This window comes from Vitis riparia, chromosome 2, assembly GCF_004353265.1.
Source record: "Vitis riparia cultivar Riparia Gloire de Montpellier isolate 1030 chromosome 2, EGFV_Vit.rip_1.0, whole genome shotgun sequence".
NCBI lineage: Eukaryota > Viridiplantae > Streptophyta > Magnoliopsida > Vitales > Vitaceae > Vitis > Vitis riparia.
Window position 1 is genome coordinate 13342034 of NC_048432.1, and position 11640 is coordinate 13353673.

The following is an 11640-nucleotide window of genomic DNA, read 5'->3' on the forward strand; positions in this document are numbered from 1 at the left end:
TTATTTGTGAAAGATTTTAAGTGATTCTGAAAAATTTGTTTGTTTATTTCCCATAACCGAGAATAAATGACATTCCTTACATACATTAGTTAAACATACATTCATCTCATGCACTTTATCTAACTTGTATATGGTCATCTGAATAGGTACCTTACTTATGATGATTGTAAAACAAAATTATATAACAATTTTTTTTCTTTTTTAAATCCAAACCAATGCAAATATGGTTAAACGACCTATTGTCATATATTCATGAAATGATGTATGAAATTTGAGTTATTTTACAGTGGTATTACTATAACTGTATAAGACAAATATACTAATTGTATAAGGGTGCACAAAACTACTTTTTGTTAAGGATTTCATGTGATTTTAAAAAACTTTCCCAATTTTTTCCACTCAAAGATTTTTTTCCCCACTCAAATTCTCTCACTCAAGAATTGTTTCGAATTTTATTTTAAAATTTCATCATCAAAATTTTGTAATTGCATATTTTGTTTTTGTAGTTTTAGCAATGTTTTTTCTTTCCACTATTTTATTTTATTTTTTGGTGAAATTTTATCCAAATGAATCTATATTTAAAATTATAATCATATTTATCAATTTTTTTACTAAGATTATCTTTAATTCTTTTAATATATTTATACTCATTTATTTAAAAAATGAAACACTAGTTTTTTTTTATAAACATGTTCTATTACCTTTCAAGTAAAAAATTAGATAAGTTTGAAAGTCAATAAAAAAAATAAATACCACTTTCAATAATTTTTATATAAAATTTTATATAATATATTTTATTTGAAATTTAATTTCTAAAGTTTAACTAAAAAATTGTATTGACAATTTTCTTGTTGTGAGTCAAAATACTTTGCATTAGTCTATCCAAATAAGAAAAATTATTAATATAATATTAGAATTTCATATCTTAGTTATTTTTTTCAATAAATTTATCTTTTTAAAAATTTTAAAATAAAAACAATAAAAATTGAAAAGCTAAAAGGATATATATATAAAATAAAGTGAGGTGATAGTTAATTTTTAAATTTTTTAAAATATGGTTAATGTAGAAAATATAAAAAATAATTAAAAATAAGAGAAAAATATAAATGAAAGTGTAATATAAATTTAAAATAAAAATTAAAAATTAAACTAAAAGATAAATACAAAAAGATAAAAAATATTTGGATGAAAAATCCCAAAATTTTTATCATTGTTTATAATAAAAGCAAAAAGATTCAATATCTTTAAAAATGAAAAACAAAAAAATATTATTGCTTTTTATTTGACATAAAATAGAAATATAGATTGGAAGAAAAATAAAAAAAAAAGTTAGAAATGAGTAATACTTAATAGGGAATAGAAAAGGGAAAAAAAATAAAATTAAATTAAAATTCACACTCATTTGTGCCTATGTAAGGGTTAAGGATATTTTGGGGATTAATGAAAGATAATATCCTTCATCTTAATTTTCATACTTTGTTTGGGTCTTGCGCTTAAATATGCATGATATATGGACCAAATGTTAATTTTTGGGCCCAACTGGACTCAAAACACAATTCTCCCTAAGAAAATTTCTAAATTATCGGGGAAATGAATTTTGAAAATTTGTTTTCGATGAAATAGTTTATTATTTTATTTATTTAAATAATCAACTAATTTTTGATGAAATTATATACTGATGTGGTATTAGATATATTATTTAACAACCTCAATTTTTTAATCAATTGTCATGCAGAGTAGAAAAAGCAAGATAATAACTAAAACTAATTACTTTTAAATGGTTAGCTCATTTCATGTTATTGCTTGTGAAAGGAAACAGTTGGGCCCGTGTGCGCAAACAGCCATACTGCTCGCCTAGGCCCATGTCGTGATCCATCGACCAACCCAATGTCGTGATCCATTGCCCTAATCTAGCGCACTACCAACCCCATAAGGGCAAGCTGAACATTGGCAAAGTCCATCCCACTCTAGAGCCCAACGCTCCTGGCTCTTTCTCTGACCATTTTCGCTCTGTTTAGTTTGTGAAAATTTGAGGAAAAATGCCAAGGAAGAAAAGGAAAAAGAGAGTAAAAGTAAAAGGAGAAAAAAAAATGATGAAGATGGAAACAAAAAATTGATTTAAAATTAATAAACTATTTTTTTATATAACTTATCAAACCCGTTCCACTTATTTTAAATTTTTTTTATATAAAAATTAAATAATTTGAAATTATTCAAGATTTTAATTAATTTTAATTTTTTAATATTTTTATATAAATATTAAATAATTTAAAAATATATAAGTTTTTAACTAATTTTAATTATATTTATTTTTTATTCATAAAATTACCATTTTTTCTTTCTTTTTACTTCCCTAACACCAAACATATCAAAAGTGTTTAATTAATTTTTTTTATAGTATGAATATTAACATTGCATTAATATTTTATAATATATATAAATAAAGATAATTTATAAATATAATTTTTTCCCTTTTTTTGAACTCTTTAGATTCTATCAAACAACTATTTTTATTTAAAACCATATATTAAAAATAATACATGTATATTCCTACAAATATATCCAACTTAGGTGGCAACCCTTTCCATCCTTGGTAGAACCACAAACAAATTGTTTATTTGCCATTTCACACTCTCTCATATTTTGTTCCTTTATCAAGACACCTCTTCTTTAATTTTTCATTTCAACCCACCCTAAATTCAAATGAGATGAAAGAGGTGGGTCATTCCCTTGTTTTTTTTATCATTAGAAGGATCTAGGGGAGTGGATTAGAGGGAAGATTAATGATGAGGTTAGGGTTTTGTTTGGTCTTGATGGTGGTTGGTGTGACATAGACTCTTACTTAGCCTGGTTAATGGCATGCTGCCAACCAACACTACTTATTGATATGATATACGCGTCTCTTGTTAGTCAAATTTTGAATGATGTAAACCAAAGAGTAAAGGGTAATCAAAGATAATTGACGACAAAGGAAACCCAGAATTCAAAAAGTGCCGCGGCCGGATACCTTATCCTTATCTTGTTCCAATCTTAAAGGGGTCAAAAGAAGGGAATGAGAGAATGAGGCATGTGAAGTTTGTAGATTAATTGTTTAGCACTCTTTGTGCTTCAATTTTAACTCTTCCCAATATCTTGTTTCTAATTTTTAATTTTAAGTTACAAATACAAGGATTTACAAGACAAAACTTATCATGTCCTTATTCTTATACTTATTATTCTTATACTTATTAGCATAAGTGTTTGATAAAACTTAATACTTATTACTTAATGATTTAAATTAAGTTTAAGTTAAATTATATTTAAGTTGTTGTCTGAAAACTCATTACTTAATTCTTACTTTAAATATTAAAGTTGTTTGATAAAATTAATTTAAAATTTATTTTAAATCATCAAATTGATATATTTATTTTCATAAATTATAATTAGTACAATACGAGTCAAGTAACAATGGAGGTCATAAAATAAAAAAAGAGATCATTAGAATAATTAAAGAAAAAGAAGATACGGACCTAAGAATAAGTTAATTATTTTTATTTATCACTTAAATTTATTTTTTTACTTAAAGTCATATAATTAAATTATTTTACCAAATATATTTAATTTACTTAATAACTTAAATTAAGTTATTAAATCACTCAATTGTTTACAAAACACCCACTTAATGTCATGCAAGTTGGAGATTATTAAATATTAAAAAACTATAATTCCTTAATATTAACCTTGATGCCTTGTCCCTATTGAATGATATCTGTAATCATGTATAAAAATTAAATAAAATTGTGAGTGAATTTGTTGGAAATCAAATTTGCAAATTATAGTGTTAGTTGTAAGTATAAGATTTGAACATAATTTGATCAATCATACCTACATTTTCGATAATAACGAATTATTCGTTATATATAAATATTATTATTAAAATTTTGAAATATTTAGTATTTTTCATTTTTTTAAAATCCTAAGTGTACGCTAAATAGAGTGTTTCGCTCCTATCTCTATCTCATTACTTAAAACATTTATATAAATATTCTTAAAATTTTTTTCTTGTTCTTAAAAAAAAAATTGTAATAATATATTTATATAAGAAATATTTCATATGATATTCCTTATGCAAATAAATATATAACAATTAATAATTTCATAATTGAGAAAACTTCCGATATGAGTAAGTAGGCATGGAAAAAGTTACATGTGGCGTATGAGACATAAATTCAGTTCTAAAGTGGAGAAGTTTCAAATTGGGCTCAAATAGAACTGAAGAAAGCTTTCAAGGCACTTTTTTCACCTACTTTGCAGATTGTCTTATTCAAAGTCTATTCAGACGGTCCACAACAACGCTAAAGCAAAATCGGCTTCAGACAGAAACTGAATCACCTCCTTAATCTCATAAGAAAGAAAAGAAAAAAAATCCATGAATGACTCAACTCAACCACCTCTTCGATGTTATATTGAGCCCTTGATTTAGCTTGTTCAAATTATTTATTTTATTTTTTAAGATAATTCAGAATTCAGAGACGAGATGATGGAAGCGTGGCGATAGTTTGTTAGGAGTACAGCCAAACAGTCACAGAACGTGGGTCCTCAGAGGTGCACGTTAGGAGCTTTCCATGTCCAGGCTCTGAAAGGGACTTATCCTACACCCCACGCCTCCCCCTCTCCCCCCTGCGACCCTTAAACCTGCGCGCCAAGTGTCAGATACTCGGTGTATGGTTGTTGTCAGTGTCAGAGTCTTGAAGGACGTCACTTTGAGTTGAAGCCAATCTATACGTGTCCTTCATTTGCTATTAGAAATTGTCTAGCGGCAAGCATCAATCATCATCGACTAATAATTTAGAATCTTTTGATTTTTTCAACAACGACCTGGACTTTGCTTGGTCTTTTTGTTCTCAAATAGTCTCCATCTGGTTTATTTATCTTGTTTTTGTAGTTTCTTCATCTGGGTCTTGTTTGTTTTTTAATTTTCTTGTTGGGGTTTGAGGTTTTTGATTGTGGGTTAGATGGAGGAGAGGTACGATGCATTGAAGGAGCTTGGGTCTGGGAATTTTGGGGTGGCAAGGCTGGTGAGGGACAAGAAGACGAAGGAGCTTGTTGCAGTCAAGTACATTGAGAGAGGGAAAAAGGTAAATTTTATAGTCAGATTAATTGATTTTCTTTTTGTGGGAGTAGACTTTCTTTGTGGTTGCATGTTCCTTCTTTGTTAACTTTCCCCTTTCTGAATGGTCTATGGTTTTGAGTTTTTAATTGGGTTCCAGAATTGGCTGGAAATTTTACCCAGTATGAAATGTTGTTCTGTTCTCCGGGCGGCCTGTTATTGTTGAAATTTTGGTCAACAATTTCTTTCCATGCTTTCTATGAAATTTCTCTATATTGTTCTTGTGGTTTTTGTTCTGAAAATGAATTCTGTTTCTGGCTTCAGATTGATGAAAATGTGCAGAGGGAAATCATCAATCACAGATCCTTGAGACATCCAAATATTGTCAGGTTCAAGGAGGTAAGAAACTAATTCTGTTTAGGATGGAAAATGCTTTGATTAATTAGTGAATTTTAAGGCATTATTTATGAGTTATAGATGGATTGCACTGTAGCTATAGCCGAAAGAATGAATTAAAGATTTCTGAATCTCAGTGTAATAAATTCTCGGTTTGATGTTTGACTCTACAATCTTACCAATTTAATAGTTGTAACTTTCTAGGGTACCTAATGTTGGATTCTGATCAATAAGCTGTGTTATAGCTAGGCCCACTATTTTGGTGTCAAGGAGGGCAAAGGACACCCATGAAGTTCCACTCTTTATTGGTGCCTGAAACAACTCTGTCATTGATTTCTGCTTGTTTTAATTGCCAGAACTACAAAATTTACTTTAGTTTGTTTATAGTTGTGCCTTGCTATATCTCAGTTCTGTCATTATAGACTTCTCTGATGGTTTGGCTTCAAGGAATCCATAAAAGTAAAGTGTAGGTGAAATACACTTCCAGTCTGATGTTGCCCCTATGGCAATCATCGGTGAGCTTGACTAGTCAGGTGTGGAAGTTGAGCCAATGATGCTGTTAGTGTTGCTAATCATGGACTTAGTGGGGTGGGAACTGTTAAAATTATGTTGCTGAATTAGGATTTTCATGCAAGGAATGATGCTGTGCTGCTCCTTCAGGATAGCTGGTTTCACTCGACTCTGAAATATCTCCTGGGTGACTTGACCCAATTACTGAAGAATATAAATTAACTCTTTGTGGCATGAGTTTGTACTGTCAATCTCAGGATTAAATGCTTAATCAAGGTTAATTTGAGTACCGCTTATGAAGAGAATAAATGAATATATATTACTTCCAAAAAGGATTTAGGCCCTATTTGGTTCAACTTCTGAGAAACCAAAAATTCTTTTTATTTTTTTTATTTTTTATCTTAATAAGAGCTTCTATGCCTATTTGATTAATTCTGTTCAAAGAGCTTATAGCTTAAAAAAGAGCTGCTATGAAAGTTAGAAAAATATTGTTTTTTTTATAGAAACTCTATTTTGGATTATGAAAATAAGTTCTTTCATGTTCTATAAAATTTTTATAATATTAATATTGTTTTTTATAAAGTGTGATTTCGGTTTTAGCTTCTCCTTCTAGCCAGAACTAAAAACAGGAAGCTATTCCGTATGAGGCCTTAGAATGTTTTGGTGTTATAAAATTGTGTAGATGGTTGGCATGAACTTTTTCAAGTGGCTTCTGACCTTTTTCCGGGGCTGTTGGGGCTGAATTTAGGGTTGTGACTGTAAAATTGACATCTGTCTTCCTGAGAGGATGCTGTTGCACCATATAAAGAACTTCCTTAATCACAACTACCTGGGGGTTCAGTTGATGACATGAATTTTCTTTATTCGGTTTATAAGAAGAAGCTCAAACATTTAGTTTAGACAAATCTGACTCGTTAACAGATATACCTTGTTGAGTTGTATTTAAACAAGAGCATGCTTTAAGGGAACACTTATACATGCAGGTCTTGTTAACTCCAACGCATTTGGCCATTGTCATGGAATATGCAGCTGGTGGTGAACTCTTTGAGAGGATATGCAACGCTGGTCGGTTTAGTGAAGATGAGGTTGTAAACCCATACCTTGGATGTTTTTTTTTTTTTGTTTTGTTTGATATATTGGATGATTTTTCCTTTATTTTGGTGGATATTAAAGTTTTTTATATCAGCGTTCTGTTAATCACCATCACTTTTTGGTTACCCCTTCTATAACAGGCGAGATTTTTCTTCCAGCAGCTAATATCCGGAGTGAGCTACTGTCATTCTATGGTATAATATCTGGGCCACCCCTTTCATGTTTTATATTACAGTATGTTCCTCTTATAATATTGTCTATTGCTTTTGCTGCAGGAAATTTGTCATAGAGATCTGAAACTGGAGAACACACTCCTGGATGGAAGTCCAATGCCACGGCTTAAAATATGCGACTTTGGTTATTCCAAGGTTAAGAATGTTCTAGTTGGGATAAGGTTTTCATCAGAAAAATTATGGCATTATTTCCTGCTACAAAATTTTGCGGTTTTATTTATAGTTTATAGTTTTATTATGCTTTGGAATCCTTTGTTCAAATTTTTTTTTGTTCTAATTTTTTTTTTGTTTCCCTTCCAATTACAGTCTGCTTTGTTGCACTCACAACCCAAATCAGCAGTTGGAACTCCAGCATACATTGCCCCTGAGGTCCTGTCGCGAAAGGAGTATGATGGAAAGGTACTGCACGCATTGTTTTATATCATAATCAAATGTGACCGCATTTAGCATTCACTCGTAGTCATATAGTTACTCATGTAGCCCATATAACCTGTGGTTTCATATGTAGATAATTGGTTTGCATTCTACTGGTACTGAACACTACTACGCTAATTTTCCAAAGCTAAGGACTTCTGTTGTGGTCTGGAATCTGAAAACCATGGGTTGACAGGGTTTTATCTCTTCTGTGTGCTCTTATTGTCAGAGTTTTTCATCGTCCTAATACAATATATAACATGTCTAAAGTCTGGCATTACGGTGCTAGTATTTTTCACATCTGAATTGCACACATTGTGTTTATGGACCAAGGAGAATTGGATATCTATGTGTTTCCCATATGCAGAGGTTTTAATCTAGCTTATCTGTATGCTGTATTAATGGATGAGCAATCCACCAGTCCAATTTTTCAGAAATCACAGATCTAAATTTGATCCATGAGTCCCTTAAGAGACAGATAATTCCTACAAGCTTTCTCTCTTTATACAATTTTATTGGTTATTTGATTGTTTTCAGTTGTAGATTGCAGATGTTTGGTCTTGTGGTGTGACTTTATATGTGATGTTGGTGGGAGCCTACCCTTTTGAGGATCCTGAAGATCCTAGAAATTTCCGGAAGACCATTGGGGTGAGTTATCTTCAGAATGCAGACTTTAAACTAGATAAAAGGGTTACTGATTACCTTCCAACTAGCAATATTGTTTGTACTAGCAAATCTAAATCAGTTGTTATTTTGGGCAGAGAATAATGAGTGTCCAGTACTCCATACCCGACTATGTACATGTATCTGCAGAATGCAGGCAGCTCCTTTCCCGTATTTTTGTTGCGAATCCTGCAAAGGTAACATCCTCTAAAGCAAATATTGAATTGCATCTTTCATCATTCTCATGGAATCATTAAAGCACTTCAATGGAAATGACAAGATTCCATTTTGTTTTTCAAAGTATCTGAAATGAGCTTATTTTGTTTCTTATAACATTTGACATAGAGTTTTTATAAAATCCTTTCAAATGCTAACAAAATTAAAATGGATGGATTCATTTCATTTCCATGAAGTATCTGAAACACAATTGACTCATGATGACAGACTAATCCTGTTTATGTCAATCCTTCTTAAAGAGGATCACCATCCCAGAGATAAAACAACATCCTTGGTTTCTTAAAAATTTTCCCAAGGAGCTCATTGAAGGGGAGAAAACTAACTACGGGGAATTGCACCATGACCAACTGGTTCAAAGTGTTGAAGAAATAATGCGAATCATTCAAGAAGCAAAGACACCAGGGGAGGGATCCAAAGTTGATGGGCACAGTCTAGATGGAGCATTAGGCTCTGATGACTTGGAGGCCGATTTGGAATCTGAAATTGATGTCAGCGGGGACTTCATGGCCCCTGTGTGAGCCTGCATGAGCCAAGGAATTACATCGATCAAGATAGTCTGAACAAGTTTTAGCATGTATTAATGGTCTAGACTCTAGACTTTATTATTTTACAAATAATATTGTATATGATGTATTTGAAGTATGAGAGAAGCCATAACTTTGGTGGTCACTGCAGCAATGTGATTGCAGTTCTGAATGGGTTAAGAACTTGAGATGAGGGTTTTTTGTTTTTGTTGAACATTCTATAAAATTCCATATGGGAAAATGGTACAGGCAGTTAGTTAAAGCTCAAACTCAACTGAGGGAGGGGGGAAAGTACAAAGAAATGTAACATAAATTATTCAAATTCAACACGGTAGCAAGATGCCTTAAAAAAGGGGGAATATGAGAAAGGTCTTAGATTCTCTTCAACAGTTTTGACTTATTAGGGAGAATATTGGTGTCTTCACATTGTGGAAAGTGGAGCAAAGAGGCACAACTTGGGGGGTGGGGGGCGGCTTCCACTTCGTCATTGATCCAGGTCTTAAGAATAGGTTTTTTTTAGTTACCCTTGAAGGCATTCTAGGGAACCAAGCTAAGATAAAAGTTCCATACGGTATTTCAAATAAACAAACTTAGCAAAATAGGTAAAGATACACAAAGCTACCTAGAAAAGTGAAGTTCTACTCAGAGTCAGGCAGACATGACAAATTTTTTTCCCCTAAATAATTGATTCACTCATTGAAGCCATTTAAAAATACAATCAATACTAACTTTTCATTCCTCCACAATGCACACAAAAAGTTGAAAGAATATATTGTTTTCTATACTTTAATTCCACCCTCCTAGACACAAAATGGTTGCCTCGAAAAAGTATGAGACGCCGACGATAAAGTTTCACAATAGATAAATCAGTGATCCTAGATATCTGAGTTGCCTCTCTAAATGTGTTCGATATTGAAAGGGAATAGCATGGTATATCATGGAATTGAAGCAAGTCGAGGAAACAATTCAAAGAACATATCAAATAGTTCTCTTCAAGGGTTTGATGGGGACAACACTGGTGTCCTCACAGTAAGTCAAAAAAGGAACCTAGAGACTAAAGTGGGGTTCTTTCATAAGTCAAGGCTGGCGGCGGACAGAATTATTAGCGGAGAAACACAAGGGAACTTTCATCACTTTATCAATCCCTTTACAGGGGATGATGATCAGGACTTTGTGATCCCTATCCTTTGATGGACTTCGTGTCCAAATCAATTACCCGACTGGCATACCTTTCATTTTCTTTCCAATAACAGACTTTTAATTTGTTTGAAGGTGCAAGTCTTAGCCGACATAATTGAAATCTGATCAAGCCCCACACCCACTGGTGTGCCTATATGAATGATAACGGATCCAACTGTGGTGGTGTGAGACATGGAAGGAATAATGAGGAAATGCAGTAGTTCTTCATGGGCCTGCTGGGTGCTGATCTTGCTGGGAATGATGTTAATAGCGAGGGTGGTGGAAGGTGCAGAGTTGAGTCCTAGCCAGTGTAAGCAGGAAAGACAGCTAGGCATCAAATTATGCAAGGCAGTGGTGTTTGGGCAGCCTGCATCGCCTGCATGTTGCCAGCGCGTAAGGGTGACCCACTTGGAGTGCGTATGTCCGGCCTTCAACCCCAAGTTGGCCGCACTCATAGACATCAACAAGGCCATCAAGATCCTCCAAACCTGTGGAAGGAAGGTCCCTCATCACTTCAAGTGTGGCAGTAAGATCTGAAACCGAAACCCAACTTCACAACTTTTGATTTTCATGTTAATTTAGTTGCTATGACATTCTACCATATCTGTACATACTAATTAACATTGAATTTTGTAAATCTTGCAGGCCTATATTTCCCGTGAACATGTGTCTTGCTTCCACTGCTAGTTGCAATAGTTGTTTACAGGTTTTAAATGGCCTATATTGACTCTGGGATGTAATATCTGTGGTAAAGATGGATCAATCACTTGTATGTTTTGAAAAGAATAAATCTTGGGTTCCACGGATCCTACGCTTTCTCTGTCTCCCTGATTGTGGAAAAAATGTATTTCCTCTCTCTCTCTCTTTGATTGCGGAAAACTCTCTCTCTCTCTCTCTTTGATTGCGGAAAACTCTCTCTCTCTCTCTCTCTCTGATTGCGGAATACATTTCTCACTCTCTCTCTCTCGTCAAGCTGGGGTCAAGTCCCTACCCCTCAGTTTAATGAAAATTACTACTCACTGAAGCGTAGTTATTATAATGGATAATATGAAAATTTTTTCGTCATAGTTGTATGATAAATATAATCTTACCAGTAACAAAATAATTTTATGATTATTTTTTTAATTTCATACAATATTTACATATTTTTCTAATCATAATAGTTTTAATATTTTAATATTTTTAACTACTTTTTAGAAATATATAAATATATAGTTTTTACGGATATATAAAAAAATATTGGTGAATATTTTGACATAAATTATCAATAAAATAAAAATTGATCGAAACTTATGAAAATATT

At 32.3% G+C, this 11640-nt stretch overlaps 2 protein-coding genes across 2 annotated transcripts; both read left to right on the plus strand.

Annotated features, from left to right (window-relative positions):
- Nucleotides 1–4677: 4677 nt before the first annotated feature.
- Nucleotides 4678–9420, plus strand: LOC117903950 (serine/threonine-protein kinase SAPK3-like). Its single transcript, XM_034816466.1, has 9 exons — nt 4678–5117; nt 5414–5488; nt 6979–7080; nt 7228–7281; nt 7363–7455; nt 7627–7719; nt 8278–8382; nt 8496–8594; nt 8874–9420. The coding sequence occupies exons 1-9, from the start codon at nt 4995–4997 to the stop codon at nt 9150–9152; spliced, it is 1023 nt and encodes a 340-aa protein (XP_034672357.1). The 5' UTR covers nt 4678–4994; the 3' UTR covers nt 9153–9420.
- Nucleotides 9421–10329: 909 nt separating this feature from the next.
- LOC117903960 lies at nt 10330–11197 on the plus strand. The gene is made up of 2 exons (XM_034816477.1): nt 10330–10863; nt 10983–11197. The coding sequence occupies exons 1-2, from the start codon at nt 10530–10532 to the stop codon at nt 10997–10999; spliced, it is 351 nt and encodes a 116-aa protein (XP_034672368.1). The 5' UTR covers nt 10330–10529; the 3' UTR covers nt 11000–11197.
- Nucleotides 11198–11640: the final 443 nt, after the last annotated feature.